At 40.7% G+C, this 19,793-nt stretch overlaps 2 protein-coding genes across 3 annotated transcripts in view; both read right to left on the bottom strand.

Moving 5' to 3' along the window:
• The window catches only part of LOC143582745 (26S proteasome non-ATPase regulatory subunit 7 homolog A), a 51,646-nt gene that overhangs the window by 8,932 nt on the left and 22,921 nt on the right, over positions 1-19,793 (bottom strand). The gene's annotated exons all lie outside the window — the stretch shown is intronic.
• LOC143582738 (putative polyamine transporter At1g31830) lies at positions 422-19,500 on the bottom strand. Of its 2 annotated transcripts, none has more exons than XM_077065226.1 (2): positions 19,139-19,500; positions 422-2,157 (listed from the first exon to the last, which is right to left on the bottom strand). In XM_077065226.1, the coding sequence occupies exons 1-2, from the start codon at positions 19,322-19,324 to the stop codon at positions 688-690; spliced, it is 1,656 nt and encodes a 551-aa protein (XP_076921341.1). In that variant the 5' UTR covers positions 19,325-19,500; the 3' UTR covers positions 422-687. The 2 variants fall into 2 exon arrangements, with proteins under 2 accessions (XP_076921341.1, XP_076921343.1); XM_077065228.1 differs by lacking the exon at positions 19,139-19,500 and adding an exon at positions 2,901-2,932.

Below are 19,793 nucleotides of genomic sequence, written 5' to 3'. Positions count from 1 at the left end.
AAAATAGGCTAACAAACAAATCATAACCAGAGCATCAATTATTCCATCGGTGATCTTTTAATTACTTCAATTATGGTTCGGCTTTTCTACTCACATGTACCTATCAAGGTCTTTTAAAGATCTGGGCAGGCATAAGTTCACACATTCGAGTTCAGTTTAGACTAGATAGGTCTATGTTAAATCTCATACATGTTTTGAGAAAAAGGACGTTATGCAGTCAATAGGATTATTAGTTACCCTTTTATTTTCAAAATCTTTTGAGGTATATCTTATTTTAGCCCCGTGCTTGGCTTAGCTTCCGAATTTGCACATGGTCCTCGGAGGGGTTGGATCGCTTCGTAATCTGATATACGGAGCCTTACTCTACAATTTGTGCAGTAGCCAGTATGCTGTTTTATGATCGGACATGACATGTTTTTCATCATCATCATCACATCCAAAATACACATTTTAGAACATATAATTTAGATTAATCAACCGAGTTTTGTATAATAATTACTGAACAGTTTCCAACCAAGTAAAACAACATGTTGAAAACTATATACTAACAAACCAGAAGACAACCACAGCAACTACCCAACTTCACCCGCAAACCTTCACCCGCAAACCGTTAACAACCTACCATCACACCGAACCCACATCTAACCATCCACTTAAAACACACCCAAATCAACACCACCTTAATGTTTACCAATAAACCAAAGTCTCACTATTCTCGTCAGCGTTTATAAGATCAGGCAGGTCTTCTTTAGTTGAAAACTTAAACCATCTTTTCTTTTCCACAAACTTTAAAGACGGTTGCATTACTAACCCGATAACTATTGCGACAACACTAACGATCATGACCTTGAGTGAAGAAAGAGCCAACACGACACATATCAAAATAGTCGGCGGAACACACAGCAGAATCGAACCGACTGTACCGACGGGTATCTTATACGGTCTGGAAGCAGCAGGATACTTCATTCTCAACCTCACAAAAGCAATAAACTCCAAAATCATCCCAAAACAATACAAAAAGTTTTCAGCAGCCACGATCTCCTGAAAACTTAACCACGAAAGCAAAAGCACACCTGACGCAGAAAATAATATACCGATCGAAGGCGTCCCGTAACGAGACCTTTTGGCAAAAAACTCGGGAATCATACCGCGTTCCGCCATACCGAGAAGCTGAAATGAGTCACTACTCATTTCGGTTACAAACATTCCCATGTTTGACATGGCGGCACCCGCCTGAATCCACCATCGTAACCACACACCGCCAACAATCTTAGCCACATCCGAGAAATACCCATCAGTCCATAGGTCACGGTTCAGTGGGACTGCACCCGTGCCCATTAAAAGAGGGAAAAAATAGCCTGCAACGACTAGGATTAAAGCGTATAACAACGCTTTCGGGAGGGTTTTTCTAGGGTTATCGACTTCACCGGCTAGTGTACTTATGGAGTCCCAATAATTAAGGTTCCAAAAGAGGGTGTTTAAGTACAAATTCCAATCGACCACATGTAAATCAACTACTAACCATCTTGCGGGTTCAATTTTAGGAATTGAAATGACACCCATGATTACAAAAGGGATTAAAGAAAATATGCCTAATAGAACCGCAACCCACCCGACAATGGTTAGCCCTCTAAAGTTCATGTAAGTTAAGGCAACGGTTAAGGCTAAGACGGCTAGAACCCGTGGGTACCCATCGGCTAAAGCCGGTATACCCGATTTCAAATAATCAAGAAACAAAACCGGGTATAACGCGTTGTCTATAACACCACTAAGCCATTTCATCCAACCCTGTTGAAACCCCCAAAACGGGCCTAAAGCAGACGATACCCAAACAACATAACCACCATCTTCAGGGAACATTGTACCCATTTCAGCAGTTATTAGGGCTTCCGGTACACTCCATATGAACGGGAATACTAAGAACCCGATCAGGGCTAACAGAGGTCCAGCTGCTTGAACACTATCCTCGACACCAAACGGTCCTCCGGAAACCTCGTAAAATATGAGGAAAATAAGGGGTACAATGGAGAGACCTTTCATGTTATTGTGACCAGTGGCACCTGTAGGTGAAGGTGGATCGTTGATCCCGATGTATTCGACATCATCATGCTGCCCCATTGCGATTGATGATGGTTTATCAGCTGGATCCCTCAGTTTCTGCAGTTAATTAAGGAAGTCAAGACGGCTAATCACTTAATTAAGTGAAATTTAATCAAGCAACTAATAATCACTTAAATGAGTCAAAAATCATCTCAGTTTAAGCAATTAATAATCATTTAATGAAGTGAAATTAATCTTAGTTTATTAATTGAGTGAAATCAAACAACTAATAAACACTTAATCTGAGTACAATTAATCTCAGTTTACTAATTCAAACAACTAATAAATTAATAATAACTTAATTGAGTGAAATTGTGTTGGACTTAATTGGATCAAGCACACAAATTGAACAACTTGTTCGACTCTTTTCTTTATTGTAATAAAACTCGAACTCTTATAAACTTATTATCCTAATAAAAAGATAATTAAAGTACTTATAACAACTCAATAAACTTAAATAACTGACTCAAACTCTAATAATTTAAACAATTATCAAGATTAGCCCTTCAAATTGATCTCAATTAACTAATTCAAGCAACTAATACGAAACCTAGAAAGTTTAGCAAAATCTAAAATTCGAAATCAATTTTACATTCACAGTGAATGGAACCAAATAAACATTGTATGCAGACAAATTGCACATAAACTGCAGATATAATTAATAATTAAAGTGACAGACAGAGATGTATTGGTCAAATATAATAATAATAATAGTTTTAACAGTTGCAGATCTAGAGTATTAAGTTAAAGCCGACAGTTGGGGTAAATAAAAGAGTGTAAAGAAGTAATGATTTACGAACCAGGAGATGGAGTGAATGATGCTCATGGCGATCTGTTGATTACTTTTAGCAGCGTTTGATTCGAGTGATAATAAAGAAGGTGTGTGGGGTTAGATAATTAGAGATGAGCGTGACAGATACAAATAAACAGCACGTGTTAATAAAGTTAAATTATAGTGTCCACGTAAATGTTTCAATAAAATATTGATATATGATTTAAGATGAGTCGATAAAATATTATTTACCAATGGGTTTAACCTTATGGGCTATGTGCTAGCTAGTTGACTGTGATAATGAAAATAAGAACTAGTCTTTTTTTTGGAAGGTAGTCGGTTTGAATTTGAGTTATATGGGGTTTTTATCTTGTTTGTGTTACGTATGAGGGTTTTGATTCTTGTGGCGGCACAACTGGAAAAGGTCTCTCTTAGGACGTGAGGAGGACCCGGGTACCAAGGGTTATGTCTATCGGGAGAGACTCTCTAGGGTAACAAACCGGAGTTGACCCAACAAGACCCAGTCATGCTAAAGATTGTCATTGTTGTAAAAAAGAATTTTACCAATGGAAACGGTGGCCTGTATTAACAGGCAAAGCTTTTAAAACACCAAAAAGTTAGAAGGTCTTAAGTTCAAGTCTCCCAAATGACAGAAATTCATCGTTAAAGATATATGTTTTTGAAATAGTTTGCTTTAAAGTGTACTAAAAGGGATTTTGCAAATAGTATATGTTGTAATAGGTGTTTTCTCTTTTTTAAACCAATTATCACGGGAAATTATTTTTAGTCAAGTTTCGAACCAAAGGTTAGAACTTATAAATATCTTCAATTATAATCATCACCCCATGCCACTGGATAGGGATGACAATAGGTTGTGTTTGGGATGGGTTTAGATACTCCCAAACTCATACCTGATTATTAAAGTGCATCTAAAACCCGTCGGGTGATTATCAGGTAATTACTTGTTGGGTTTCGAAGATACCCATCGAATTTCGGGTTCATATTGGGTTTTGAGAAATTGTTTCCTGCAATTTATTTGTTCAATGTCGACTCTTCGATATGATTTCTGTTTGTACTATCTAATGCTATGAGTGTAAACTAGTAATAGTTCCCAAACAATAACTTTCCATTGAGTCAAATAAAAATCAGCTTGGTTGAATCATTTCCATGAACTATATGTATGCATCATCTGACATAATATATATACGTATTTAAACACAATACAATAGTGAAGAAACACTAATCGACCCCGGGCAGATTACGGATAATCTGGGGGTTAAATAGATGTTTCCCACGAGGGTTAGGTCCGGCAAAGATGGTTCTTCTGATAACCTGCAAAACAGACACCGTGAGCTCGTCACTGAGAAGGGGGGGTACCTCCTTGTGACCACCCTCCGGCGTGAGAATCAGACTAGATTGCTCTTGAATATAAGTGTATATTAAGAGAATGACTAGAGCAGATATCAGGTAATATATCAAGATATGAGATATGAGATAAGATGATACCATTCCAAGGTGTTGGAGTATTTATAGCCGAAGGTAGGTTTCCAAGCAGGTACAGCCGGCTGAATAGTGTTCCTGTTCTGCCAACTGTGGGCTACGCACATGCCATGCTGGTGGTTAGTGGGTAGGCAGCGGCTGATAGTGACCAGGCCGGCTGTGTACTATTCCTGTTCCACCAACTGCAGGCTATGCACGTCCTCCGACAGGTTGGTGAGTAGGCAGCGGCTAATAGTGATACAGTACAAGAGCGTGCTGCTCGTCATACTGTTGTCAGTGAGCTGTCGTATCTTTGGTCAGATCTTTTGTCCATACCTCGTCAGGTACAGTACAAAAGATCCTCCAGTATTGTACGGACTGGCTCATTTGTGCGGGAGTGTTCCCGGCTTTGTGCGGGAGTGTTCCCGGCTTTGTGCGGGAGTGTTCCCGGCTTACTCACTCCTTCAGGTGACATTACTGAATTATTTAAGAGTTAAGTGCCTTGTGCGTGTAGCTTTGCTGCGCGGGTAGCCTTCCCTGATGGCTTGTATCCTCAGCTGCGGGTACAGGCGGGACACCATTGGGAGGCTTTTCCTGCGGGAACAGCTTGCGTACTGCGCGTAAGGACGTCACGTCTCTGAGCATGGTGGGTCCTGCGGATCCAGTTGGTTTCTGCGCAGACGTCCCTCTTCAAGGTGAGTTCTGCGAGTTTAGCCTTTGCGCAGACGTCCCTGTTGAAGGTGAGTCTTGCGGGTTCAACTACGCAGGCTTCCCTCTTTGAGGTGAGTCTTGCGGGTCCAACTGGGCTCTGCTGGGACATACCTCTTCAAGTCCCCCCAGTCCAATGTTCTTCTCATGAATTGTTAATAAGTGAGGTGTACTTTTGGACTTAAGCAAAGGGTTTTGAAAAGGGTTTAGTTTTAAGGTTTTCCATGGGGATTCTTCCCGCGGAAGTCCTAATGTCACGTGCAGAAATTCCCGACTTTTCTGCTTGATCTTTGGGTGTGATGCGGGTAGGTCTGTAACCTCCTCGCAAGTCAGAAGCGCTGAGTTCCACTTGTGTAGATTCTCCATGAGGTTTTGGTAGTTTTGAACGTAGTGATCAATTATGTTTAAACAACCAACTCCATCTTGGAGCTTCAAACAATCTAGTTCTCGACGTTCCTGCTATGCGGGGATGTTATTCCTGTTTCCGCAAGCATGGCCCAGAAGATCCTTCTTGGTTTCAATTCCCTGCGGAGTGCTAGGTATGTGAAGGGTTTCGCCTTGACACTGTACCCGCACTCGTCTTATAGTTACTTTACTTCCAAGGTATTCCTGACTTCAATTCCCTGCGGGTGCTTAGTATGTGAAGGGTTTTGCCTTGACACTGTACTCGCATCCGTCTTATGGTTACTTAGTTGCCGAGGTATTCTTGGCTTCAATTCCCTGCAGGCGCTAAGTATGTGAAGGGTTTTGCCTTAACACTGTACTCGCACCTGTCTTATAGTTACTTGGTTGCCAAGGTAAGGGGTATATTCCCGCTTACTTTTGAATCTTTTTGAATCTTTTTGAAATTCGAAGAGTTGGTGAAAGGATAAGAACAGTCGAAACTGTTGAAACGTCGTCCGACGGGTTCTTCTGACAGTGTCAGGACGTGCAGGAAGTTATGGCGACGTGACAGTACATGGTCATTCCAGACGCTTTTTCAGGCGCGTGGGCGCGATTTTTTGGGCGCGTGGGTGCGGATTTTACGGCGCGCGTCCCGTCAACAGTATTGCCAGCTTGCTTTTTCCACGTGTCATAGTTTCATTGCACCAACTCTTTTCTCTCTCCTCTGCATTAAATTCATCGCATTCATTGCGATGAGTATACAAAAGGGGGAGAGGGTCCTTTGTAATCCACACTTTCACTTCTATCTTCTCCTTCTAAGCGATTTCCGGCGTATATTCTTTCTGAAATCGTTCTTTACCTCCAAACATGTCGTCTACTCATGATCCAGAAGCTATCGTCGAGGAGTCTGACTTGTACGCCGAGAATCCGTCGTCCACGTCGGACAAGGATGATAAGAGTACTGCTGGCGAGTGCCAGTGTGCTCTTCCGGCCGACCTCTATCAGTACGTCGTCAGGAAGTTCATGCTCGAGCCTTTCGAGCCTGAGTTTCCTGCACCTCATCAGACGGTGTACGATGCCCCCAAGAGCAAGATAGGGGTGTACGCTGCATTCTTCGTCTATGGGAATCTCAGGTTCCCATTGACGAAGTTTGTATACCGTGTTCTGGAGAGACACGGTGTGCATCTGACTGAGGTACACCCAATGGCGATTGCCAAAATCCGCCATTTCGAGTGGGTGTGTCTCATTCTGGGTGTGGAGGCCCATGTTGACCGCCTGATGACCTTCTATTCCTGGAGGTGCATCCAGGGGTGGTATACCTTGGTCAATCGGATCAAGGGTTTGAAGATCTGCGCTACCGAGCGCAGTCTTCGATCTTGGAAGCGGGAGTTCTTCTATATCTCCGCTCGCGTCGTCCCCATAGCGATGACGTTCAAGAACGGGAGACCTCTCCCGAACCTTCACGCCTCCAACTACCTGGAGGCGGAATGGTTCTCCAAGGTTTCCCGGATCCAGTCTCCGGTTTACCGCTTTGCGGAGTCCGGGATGGTGATGCTCGGGATGAGCCGGGTGTGGAAGGAGGCGTCACAGATTCCCATCGTCCTTGAATACGGTTTGAACTCTGTCCCTTACGGTATGCTTCATATTATCCGTTAATTTATGGTTTTCGTTCTAACCGTTTTTTCTTTTTGTTTACAGAGGGAAACGACTTGCAGTCTCTCCTGCAGCCGCGGGAGAGTGATGGTCCCGCTCGGATGGGTACTCGTGCTCTAGATGAGAACGAGTTGCCCATCCTTGAGCAAACGGCAGATCGGTTCGTGGAGGTCTACCCGCCAGGCCACGAGATCCTGAGCGCAAGGCGGCCAGGTAAAGAACTTTTTGACCCTCGCCCTCTCAATGCTCAAACCTCTGCGGGAATTCCTCTAATTTTGTCATCTTCTGATGAGGAATCCGCAGATGGTCCTTTCTTGGCGAGGAAAAAGAAGGCTGCCGGCGGGAAGGGGAAGGCGAAGGTTGCCTCTACTGCCGATCCGGTGAATCGGTCTGACTCAGAGACCGAAAGCGAGGAGGTGGCGGGGAACCCTGGTGGTGATGAGACCATTGCTCCGGAGGTTGAGACGGCTGTCACCTCCGGGCAGACCAGTACAGCGACAGTGACCGGCGTAAAGAGGCCGGTTCCATCGGGTTCGTCCCCGCCTGTTCATACCTTAAAGCTCAAGAGGACTCGTAAGTACAAACTTCCTTTACTTTTAACTTCATATCTTTCCGCCATTATACTAATATATCTTGTCTTCGTGCAGGCGTGGATGCTACGGCATTCCAGAGTGGAGCGGGAGGGAGCAGCTCTGGACCCATGAAGGTAGGTTTGGTCAACCTACCTGAGGCGATGACCCAGGCGACTGCGCCTGCTTCAGTTGTTGGTTCAGTTGCTCACCCGGTTGAGCCAACTGTTCCAACTGTGACGACGTCCCCGCCGACTGTCAGTGCCATATTCACTGATTCCTTCACTGAGCCGGCGGTGAGTGTTTCTGTGGATTCTTCCACAGCCGCGGCCGCGGTTGTGAGTTCACCTCCGGTGAGTTCACCTCCGTTGGTTTCTACCACGGCGGCCTCCGCTATGCCTCCTCCGGCGCCGGCGACTACGGCCGGTCCTTCAGGTATGTCCGGGGTTGGGGCGTCAAGCCAATCTCTGCCTCCTTCCCATCTGCCTGACCTCTTGAATGGATATCCGTTAGGTTCGGGTGATGGGTTTGGCGGCTACAGGCCTGTCGTCGACCCTACAGGTGCGTAGGGTTATTTTGGCCTTTTATTATTTATATATATATATTTTTTTATTTTTTGTTATCATCTTTTCCTAACTGCTTTTTGCTTTTGCAGTGTCGGATTCCAATGAAGTGTATGTTCCACGATGGAACATCCGCCGAGGAACAACCCTTCGGACGCCTGTGGAATGCGTCGAGTGGGCGCGCCACGCCACCCCAAGGGGGGCGCTGGGGGAAGCAATGTCAAGCTACCAGGAGGGTAGGTTGACAAATGAGCTCCGGATTCTCCTAGCCCGGATGCAGTCGCGCGTCGAGCTGCTTTGTCGTGAAAACGACAAGTTAAAAGCAGCTCGGATCCAAGAAGTAGCTCAGGCGCGGGCTGTCCGAGAGGAGAACAGGAGGCTCTCCGCTGTTGCTGCGGAGAAGGAGAAGGCCTTCAAGGCCCTTGAGGTTGAAGTTCAGGCCCGTCTCGAGGCCCGTTCCAAGGCTGCCCAAGCTGTTAACGAACAACTTCGGCTGGCTAAGGAAACTGCACGGAACGCAACTGAGAGGGCCACCAAGGCTGAAGCTGTTGCTGAGCCTCTACGCCTCGAGAATGAGGAACTTAAAGCCAAACTAGAGAGGCTCCAACAGGCTCATGATGCCTTGGCCATGGAAGACGCCAAGAAGCTCCAGGAGATCTTGGACCAGAGGGGCGTGCTTGACCATACTGAGCGTAAGCTTAAGGGCGTCGAAGAGGCTGCGGCTAAAGAAGTGTTGCTTGCCAACCTTAATAAAAGTGAAGCCGAACGCGCCCGTAACCAAGCTCAAGCTGCCCTCCAGGAGGCTCTGGTTACCAAGGAATGGCTTCTACGAGAAGCGTTGTCGCAGGTAAGCTTAGCTTCATAATGTCTTCACGCTTTTCTTTATACTTAGAAAAGGTTTTGATACTTGTATTTTGTTTTGTAGGTTGTGCATCGGGTCTTCACGGACACATCATACGACGATGCCATGAGCGCAGCCCTCAACGCTTCTCATGAGGATGGGGAAAAGGCTGGCTTCCTGCTTGGTCTAGGGTTCATTGAGAAGGGCATCCCGCCTTCCAACTTCCCTTTATATGATGTGGATACTGAAGCTGCTTATGACCAAGCAGTGAACCAGTATGCTGCCTTCCCGCATCCAGTGGTGGAGAAGGTGAACGAAGTTGCTGCTGCTGATGATGGGTTAACCATTCTCAAGACCTTCCTTGAACCGCCACAGCCAACTGATGGTGCGGGTACAAGTGGGTTTGGAGGGAGGGGTCCTGAAGCTTGAACCTTTAGATCCCTTCCCACTGTTAGGATAGGTTTATGTTTTTGTATAGATTTACACTCTTGTAGGCGGGTAGATACCCGGCCATTTTTGTAATACTTCAATTTTTATGGAATGTAAATCCTTTGTGCGGGTAGGACCGTCACTCTTGTTTTATAAACGTTATACGACTTGCTCATGCATATTATAGTTTAATTTGGCACTTGTTTTGCCGCATAAACAATATATGATTCTCTTGTGCATACTTTAGTTTAACTTAGCAATTTCTTAAGTACTTAAAATAAGTTAACCCATCAACGTGGCAGATAATAGGTTAAAGTTTTGCTTCCTCTTTCGTGATTGTGCGGGTAAGAACGTCACTTGCACTTAGTAGGATGGTTAAACTTTACCTATATCTGACCTGCGTTGAGGTTTTCCTCATTCTTTACTTGGAGATATTTTCTAAGTGTTCTAAGTTAACCGTTCGACGCGCGGTTGTCAATAGGTTAAAGTTCAGTTTCCTCTATCATGATTTGTGCGGTTAGGCCCGGCACTTTCATTTAGTGAGATGACCGAACTTCACCTGACTGACCTGCGTGAAGGTTTGCCATTTTTTGTGTTTATGCGGGTTTTGCCGCCTTCCACACGCAACGATTTCTTCACACTTATTTATGCGGTGAAAACCGGCATCAGTGTTTTGAATAAGTTAACCGTTCGACGCGCGGTTGTCAATAGGTTAGTTCGGTGTCCTCTATCATGATTTGTGCGGTTAGGACCGGCACTTTCATTTAGTAGGATGATCAAACTTTGCCTATGACTGACCTGCGTGAAGGTTTGCCGTTTTTTGTGTTTATGCGGGTTTTGCCGCCTTCCACACGCAACGATTTCTTCACACTTATTTATGCGGTGAAAACCGGCATCAGTGTTTTGAATAAATTAACCGTTCGACGCGCGGTTGTCAATAGGTTAGTTCGGTGTCCTCTATCATGATTTGTGCGGTTAGGACCGGCACTTTCATTTAGTAGGATGATCAAACTTTACCTATGACTGACCTGCGTGAAGGTTTGTCGTTTTTTGTGTTTATGCGGGTTTTGCCGCCTTCCACACGCAACGATTTCTTCACACTTATTTATGCGGTGAAAACCGGCATCAGTGTTTTGAATAAATTAACCGTTCGACGCGCGGTTGTCAATAGATTAGTTCGGTGTCCTCTATCATGATTTGTGCGGTTAGGACCGGCACTTTCATTTAGTAGGATGATCAAACTTTACCTATGACTGACCTGCGTGAAGGTTTGCCGTTTTTTGTGTCTATGCGGGTTTTGCCGCCTTCCACATGCAACGACTTGTTTTCCCACTTATGTACGCGGTGAAGACCGGCATATCAGTGTGGAAAGTTCATTAAGTATAAATGTAAGACCATCAGCGTCAATGTGATAAGGAGAATCATTTCCATTAGAAGTGGCTCTGGGCCTTTTCTTTTACAAGTTTGGAATTGATCTACATGCAGACTGTGTAATTGAGCTCCCTTCCATTTTCTTAGGAGTGTCATCGAGCCTTTCGAGCCGATATGCACTTGGTTCGGAATCTCGTTGTTTACGCAGTATGTAGTCTCCGACATTGAAGCTGCAGTTTTATTCGTGTTTTCCCCAACTGGGGTTCTACACGCATTAGCCTGCTCAGCGTTCATTACGCCACGAGGTGCGTGAGCGTCCCATCTCTGACAAATGCTTCGACGATTTCCTTCAAGTCTACGCATTCCTCGGTGTTGTGGCCTCTTGTCCTGTGGAAGTCACAGAATTTGCTCTGATCAGCGTTATGACGCTCTCGGATTATTGGAGCCTTTGGCCATGGGAGTCTCTCGGTGACGCTTTTGGTGAGTGGCGTCCATCTGGAGTTCCGGTTTGACGACGGCATGTTATCCTTTCCGCCTAACCGAGGGTGCGAGCCGGATGAGGTGTCAAAGTTTACCCTTGACTGCCAAATGCCTAGCTTCCTCTTTTTGTTTAGTCGGGCGGTAAGGACATTGTTTTCTCTTGTTTTCTGGGTGTAGAGGTTTGTGCTTTGGGGAAGATCTCTACCCAGTTGTTTTTCCGTTTCCGCGAAGCGTTTAGCTGCTGTCATGATGGCATCCCATGTGGATGGCATGCCATCTTTACCCGTTAAGGTGCGGATGAGCTCTGGGTCTTTTGTGCCCTGGATGAAAGCAGCGCGAACAAGATCTTCGCTAATATTACCCAGACTTAGCTTCTTTGAGTTGAAGCGAGTGATGAAGTCTAGCAAAGATTCATCTTCCTCTCGAATGCAATTGAGGATTGTCCATTGCTCTTCGGTATACTTTCTTTGTTGGCTGAAGTGTTGGCTAAACTTCTGTTGGAAATCTGCCTAATCGTAGATGTGGTGGACCGGTAGACGGTCGAACCACGCTCTGGCTGCTCCAACCAGCGTCATCTGGAACATATAACACCACGTGGGTTCCGTCCAGTTGCTGACGGTTGCCCCTGCTATGAATCTGTTCAAATGATCGTCTGGGTCAGATATACCATCATAGGTGCCGATGTTTGACATCTGTTTGGCACTTCTTGGGGCGATTGCTTCCGCAATGTCCCTTGCAAACTTGGAGGTTCCCGCATTTGCAGCGGTTGGTCTGAAGGTTTTAGAGAAGTCACGTGGGTTTCCACCCGCGTTTTTTGGTTTGAAGGTTTCTCCAAAATTCCTTCTCGGTTGGAAGTCCGTTTCCTTACGCTTCCCTTTCGCCCTATGGCGAGGGTTTGCGTCGGTGTCGGATTCCTCCGAATCATCGTCCAAGTACTCGCACTCATTGCTCATGTTGAGCTGTTGAGTTCTTCCGAATTCGTCAGCCTGTTGGAGTGAACGCAAGCGTTCATCCAACTCAGCTTGGAATTCCCTTTGACGTTTTTCCGCCCACGCTTTAACTTGTTCAAGTGTTTGGCGGGGGGGGCCTCGTCTGTTGTCTTTCCACCTGGGTATCAATGAATCCCAGGGGAGGATTGTTTACTGCACTTGCCCCGGCTCGGGTAACCGGGGTAGTGTTCGTAAAATTTACTGCACTTGCCCTGGCTTGGGTAACCGGGGTAGTGTTCGTAAAATGTGTGTATTCGCCGGTGTTCCCCACAGTAGCTGGGGTTGTGGTTACCGGGGTTTCTTGGTCATTCGCTGGCTTTGGCAACGGAGTAATCTTAACCATCTTTTCGGAGGTTTTGAAAAAACTGAATAAATTAGTTCTAGCTTTTATGCACGGATGGCGCCAATGAAGAAACACTAATCGACCCCGGGCAGATTACGGATAATCTGGGGGTTAAATAGATGTTCCCACGAGGGTTAGGTCCGGCAAAGATGGTTCTTCTGATAACCTGCAAAACAGACACCGTGAGCTCGTCACTGAGAAGGGGGGGTACCTCCTTGTGACCACCCTCCGGCGTGAGAATCAGACTAGATTGCTCTTGAATATAAGTGTATATTAAGAGAATGACTAGAGCAGATATCAGTTAATATATCAAGATATGAGATATGAGATAAGATGATACCATTCCAAAATGTTGGAGTATTTATAGCCGAAGGTAGGTTTCCAAGCAGGTACAGCCGGCTGAATAGTGTTCCTGTTCTGCCAACTGTGGGCTACGCACATGCCATGCTGGTGGTTGGTGGGTAGGCAGCGGCTGATAGTGACCAGGCCGGCTGTGTACTATTCCTGTTCCACCAACTGCAGGCTATGCACGTCCTCCGACAGGTTGGTGAGTAGGCAGCGGCTAATAGTGATACAGTACAAGAGCGTGCTGCTCGTCATACTGTTGTCAGTGAGCTGTCGTATCTTTGGTCAGATCTTTTGTCCATACCTCGTCAGGTACAGTACAAAAGATCCTCCAGTATCGTATGGACTGGCTCATTTGTGCGGGAGTGTTCCCGGCTTTGTGCGGGAGTGTTCCCGGCTTGCTCACTCCTTCAGGTGACATTACTGAATTATTTAAGAGTTAAGTGCCTTGTGCGTGTAGCTTTGCTGCGCGGGTAGCCTTCCTTGATGGCTTGTATCCGCAGCTGCGGGAACAGGCGGGGTACCTCACCATTGGGAGGCTTTTCCTGCGGGAACAGCTTGCGTACTGCGCGTAAGGACGTCACGTCTCTGAGCATGGTGGGTGTTGCGGATCCAGTTGGTTTCTGCGCAGACGTCCCTCTTCAAGGTGAGTTCTGCGAGTTTAGCCTTTGCGCAGACGTCCCTGTTGAAGGTGAGTCTTGCGGGTTCAACTACGCAGGCTTCCTTCTTTGAGGTGAGTCTTGCGGGTCTAACTGGGCTCTGCTGGGACCTACCTCTTCAAATAGCCTAAAACATATACTTATTTTTAATATATCAACAACCTAATATATACACACAACCAGTATATTTACATGCACTTTATCCTAATACAAATATGATACAATCCATATACTTCAACTCAAAGTAACACAACCAGTCTTGATGTATGCATATGTGAAAATCAAAAATCAAAATCAAATGGGAGGGTAACATTGCCAGGGAAAGGGAAATTAGGATGCGGGGAGTAGAGTGGGAATTTCAGTTTTTCATTTTATATATTTATTTTATTTATATAAAACGAGTTATGTCGGGTATATAATCGGGTAAATGGGTTAGTGTTATCGGGTAAATGAGTCGGGTAATCGGATATATTATAAATCCCAAACCCGTTCCAAACCCATGAAAAATTTCAAAACCAATCCCAAACCTTAATAGGAAGAGTTTTATCATCCCGATTATGTCGGGTTTCAAGTATTTCTATCGGGTTCAGGTTTTATTGCCATCCATACCACTGGACTGAATGCGAATTCATTAGATAGATAAAGTTTGTTATGGGTACTGTGTAACTCTAAACATCACACAATTCGCATTTATTGTTTTATTTTGTATATTTCTTTACAAAGACTAAAAACATTTGTAATATATTATTTTAGTATATATTTTCATTTAATATTATTTTATAATAATATAATATTGTTTGTACTAATAAAAAATTTAAATGACTAAAAATATATTATGTATAATTATAGAAAGATGTGGATTTTTTTTGAATAAAAAATAGAGCATATTTATAATATTAAAGCTATGATGTGAGATTGAAGCAAAATTGAAAGAAAGACGGGAAATATGGGGTCTTTGTTGAAAAAGCAAAAGATGGGAATGCATAAAATAAATAATTACAAGGTCCTATCAATTAATGTACATGATTCATGAAATTATAATGTGTACAAAGTGCCACCCAAGATGGAACCACAAAGTCTTTCGACATGATTGAAAAATACTAGTTGGGATATATAAAAAAGACAAATGATTTTAGTGTATACATGTGTGGTAACTTTAATCACATTAAATCAGAATTGTCATAATATATCATAAGAATTAACATTAGCGAATTACAGTGAGATCCGAATGGTCTACTAAACTTCCTATCGACATAACTTTCTATTAATCGGATTGATAGCGGAGGAGTTTTCGGGTCGATATTCATAAAAGAAGAGTGGAGATAGCATCATCAATGCTTTTCTTTGTAAAATAGACGTACTAATTTATGATTTCGGGTAATGAAAAGATGTTGCCTTTAAAAAATTCCTCTAACAAAGATTTCAAGACATTGATCGATGAAAAGAGTATTTCATTTACACTAATGAAACGTAATTAAGTATTTATTATATAGTAGCTTTTGAACCCGTGTAGTATACGAGACCTGTCAAATAAAAAATATAAATATCATTATTTGAAAGAACTGAACAAAATTAAAGGTAAAAGGAAAATATAATATGTATTACAAATAATAAGAAGTCTATAACTCAAATTTATAAAATAGAAAAAAATCTCTATATATACAACTTGGGTAAAATTAAAATACGAAGACAGACAAAAATGAGAAGTATGAGAAGGATTTATGGTCACACAAAAAACCCTCAATAAAAAATTCAAAAATAATAATAATAATAAAATCATAACTCAAAATATAAATAAAAACGAAAAAAAATTAAAAACCAAAATGTTTCTCTCGTCATTCCCGTTAAAAAAAACACCGACGAAAAGACACAATTTCGAGAAAAAAGACACAATGTCGAAAATGAACAAACAACACAATGATAAATAAAAAAAAGACACAATAGGTCGCAAAATTTAACACGATGTCGAACAAAATATAACACAATAAAAAAAAGACACAATGTCAAGGAAAAAAGACACAGGCAATGACGAAAATAAACACACAACACAATAATAAATAAAAAGACACAACGATGTTTTTTCTCAGCATTGTGTCTTTTACGTGATTTTTTTTTAAAACAAGTAAGCCAGTGGAAACATTTTTGCGTTTTTTACATTTTTCATTTTTTTTAATAAAATTTTGAGTTATGATTTTCAAGGATTTTTTTGTGGCTAGAATTTCTTCTCATCATTCTTATTTTTGTCCCTCTTTATAGAATAACTTGACCCTATACAACATTTGTCAAATTTGTTTTGACCAATTACCCATTGATAGTTATAATAAATGAGATCAGATATTAGAGAATTGGAAAGAGAATTATAACTCATTTGTCAAAATTGTTTTGACCCATAACCCATGGATATGTAGGATAAATAAGCTGAGGAATTAGAGAATTATAAAGGATATTATAACTCATTTGCCAAAATTATTTTGACCCGTGACTCATATATAACTAAGATGAATGAGATGAAAGATTAAAAAATTGTTATTATAACACGTTTGTCAAAATGGTTTTACTCCATAACCCATAGATAGTTAAATAAATGAGAAGAGATATTAGACCACGAATGAATGTGAGATTGTAACATCATCCTTATTATTTTTTATTAGTATAGTTAGATTAGATTAGATTATAGTCTAATTAATCGAATAAAGCTAGTAAAATTAAATGGTTTAGCTATATATAACTAGGAGAAATGGCAACGTATATTTTAAATAGAAAAATCATGGAAAAGAAAAGGGAACTCGACAACAAGGAGACCAAATGAATGGTTTTACACTTTAGTACTTTACATTACAGAATGGTGAGCTATACATATCGTAAGGGTTTTTTTTTAAAAAAATTCAAAAGATAAACCCAAAAACACATGTGGTTTCAAAAAGATAAAAAAATGAAAATGTAAAACGAGAAAATATTTTAAAATTCATCATAATAACAAATAAGATGATAAATAATATATAAATAGTAAAATATAAAAAAATTTACTAGACAAACACACTTACTTTTTTTTTTCTTTCATGTTGACCTTCACTCATTCCCGCTTTATTGATGTGGTATTGTATAAGGTATAGAATAGAGGGTCAAGTGTTTAATTTCTACAGATGCTAACATTTAGCATTCAAAAAAGAATAATAATTTTCATATTATATTAGAAGCATCAACAAATTTCAACTAGCCAGTAAAACAGAGCATGAGTTTGAACTCTTGGTAGCCGAATTTGAACGCATCCTATAACATTTGATCAAATGAGAATGGAAGAAAAGTTCTTTAACGGTTTTCTCGTACACATATTTCAACGACTATAATTATATTCGCGCATGCTTAGTACACGAGTGTAGAATCTCTCTTTATATCTTTTTAAATAGGTGTCTCCACACAAAGTAAAAAATTAAATAAAATAAATCGCCCATCAAATTAAACCGAATGTCGGTAAAGTGTGTAGCCTTTGAATATAATAATATCAACAACCCATAGAGAAGACTAAAAAGATATTGAAACTTTTACGCAATTGCACGCTTAAGTGACAATTTGACCTTATCACCTATCATTTTTCCTAACATTATTCCAAGTAGTCCCCCACAACTTCATTTTGGCTGGGCCTACTACTTTCTTGTTTTCATGCTAAAATAATTATATATTCCTACCCACATATGAGTTGGTGATATTTTATAGGTTAAGTATCAACTTAATTTTTAGTTGAAAATTCATAAACTTTAACTAGAATGTGTTGTGTGCTACACTGCTATGTAATAGTTCAAATGCATATCATTGTCACGTAGACATTGGGTTATGATTTAACTAACCTATATTTTAACAATCACGTTGTGGTTTTACTAAGATATAAAGAGAGATAAATAAATGTGTGCGCGCACGTGTGTTTGCATAGTTGATCAAGAAAAGTTGACTCCAATAAACCAATGAGTAGGAGAGCACTAGGAGGATGGCGGAGATGGGGCTAACCAGTGACGGGTCTAGAAGAAAAGTTAAAGGGTAGTGTGACAAAAAAAAATATTTTTCAGGGGTGGCCAACACGTAAAATAACGAAGAAAAAAAATTACACTAAAAATGTATTTCGTCAAGAAAGTTAAGAGATAACACGAGCCATCCCTCAACCTATGGTAGATTCGCCCATAAGGCTAAAGCCCTTAATTTGATGATTATGGTAGTGTTTGGTTTGACAAATTTTGTTGTTAAACTATGTGTGTGGTGGCACTTCCAAGTTCCAACCACTTAAAAGCTAAACGACATTCCAATACTAGGGTATCGGGTGTATATGAAATGTCATTCTCGAACCCAAATAAGTAACTCGAAATTTAACTTTTTTATTTTTGTTTACTTCTGGATATATTGTCTTATTAGACTCATTATGTTAATATAAAGTACATAATATGTTTTAGCACGAATTGTTTAATAGTTACTTATATCCAACCTTTTATTATACATTAAAAAATAAATAGTTTTTCAAGTGATCACACAATGATAAAAAGCTCCCATATGAGCATGCTTATATCACTTTAAGGTTCTAAAAATCTAATCATTCCAACTTCCAGTAATTCTATAATTCTAATTCACACATGCGGACCCAAGTGTTGAGTATCGAGATTTAGTGTCAATCCTTATTTTACACAAATTGTAAAAAGAAATTATAAAAACGATATCACCGCTAACTCAAATGTTTAAAAATATTCACAATACAATCTTTATCTTTATATTCATCTCTAAATTTAGAGATTTTTTCTATTTTACTTCCTTATTACAATCTCTATGTCTAAAGAAACGTAGTTTTAAAAATAGTGACATTCTAAATAAAGAGATTCACAATTTATTATCTATATAATATTATGGATATCTAAGAAAAAAAATAATAAAATAAATATCTGTGAGTGAGATAGGTATATGGATTGAGAATGAGATTTGATAGAAATTCTAATGTGAATGCTTATTAATATAGCATATAGATAAACTAAATTTTAATAATTTAAAATATAACACATATGTGGATAATAATACTACATTCTGATCGACAATGTAACTTGTCTACTCCCAAGTACCAACTATCAAGTATATTACGTCTCAAAACGGTTTACGCTATTCTAGTTGTGATAAGAAAAAAAGATATCTTTAGATGCTTATTAGAGGCAAACATAATATAATTACTTCTCCATTACATTAAAATTATCAAAATAAGATTATAACTATTATTAGTTAAATTGTCATATTATTATATATATGCTAAATATATGTATCTTGTTCATCAGATCTAAATTCAATTCAATAAACTTGTCACAACCCAAACTTCCAAAACACTTGTCAAATCAACTCATGCATTTCTAAAAATATCTATATTTATAAAAAATACTAATAATAATAATAATAATACAAAAAAAAAACCTAAAATAGACATTACTTACCTCATCGCCGTCGGTGCTGACCTTATCAACACCTCCAACAGAGCTCTTCGCCGGTAAAATCACACCACCGGCTGCAGTAACCTTGGTGGCAAGTTCACCGGATCTTTTCGCCGGTGATAAGGGTTTTGGAGAACCAAAAGGAGGTTCTGGTGTTGGTGTAGTTATTATAGAAGTTGTTGGCATCATATCAAAACATTAAACATATAAATAAAAAGGTTTGATTCGGTTTCAATAGTGGAGATCTGGTTTGTTAGATCAACAGTAGTGTCGTGTAGTGATGCACTAGGAAGATGGTGAATAATATATAGGAGGATATGTTTTGTGATCGAGGTTGAAACGGTTTTTTAATACTTTTTATAGGGGAAATAATATTCTATTCTTTTTTTTTTAATCATTAATCAACTATATATGTTTATCTATCTATGCTATTCAAGGTTGACCACTTGTCTAACTTTATACTCTTATTAAAAGTTAATGACAATTAGACGAATAATTAGATATTTAAAGTGCTATGTGACACCGTGTTTCGTTGTTCATTGAAAATAAGTGTGAAAACTATGACTTAGATTAACAATGAGACAAACGTGTTAATATATAGAGTAAAACTTTATTAGAGGGGCTACTCTCACCAAAAATCATAAAATAAATAAATATT

This window comes from Bidens hawaiensis, unplaced genomic scaffold (genome assembly GCF_021521415.1).
Source record: "Bidens hawaiensis isolate Kalapana, Puna unplaced genomic scaffold, B.hawaiensis_p1.1 tig00031915_1, whole genome shotgun sequence".
NCBI classification, from domain to species: Eukaryota; Viridiplantae; Streptophyta; class Magnoliopsida; order Asterales; family Asteraceae; genus Bidens; species Bidens hawaiensis.
This window is presented reverse-complemented; position numbering and strand designations above follow the sequence as displayed.

Coding starts and splice junctions, on each gene's coding strand:
- LOC143582738 (XM_077065226.1), bottom strand. CDS start 19,324: ATGATGCCAACAACTTCTATAATAACTACACCAACACCAGAACCTCCT. Junction 2,158..19,138: donor TCAGCACCGACGGCGATGAG/GTAAGTAATGTC, acceptor AATTAACTGCAG/AAACTGAGGGATCCAGCTGA.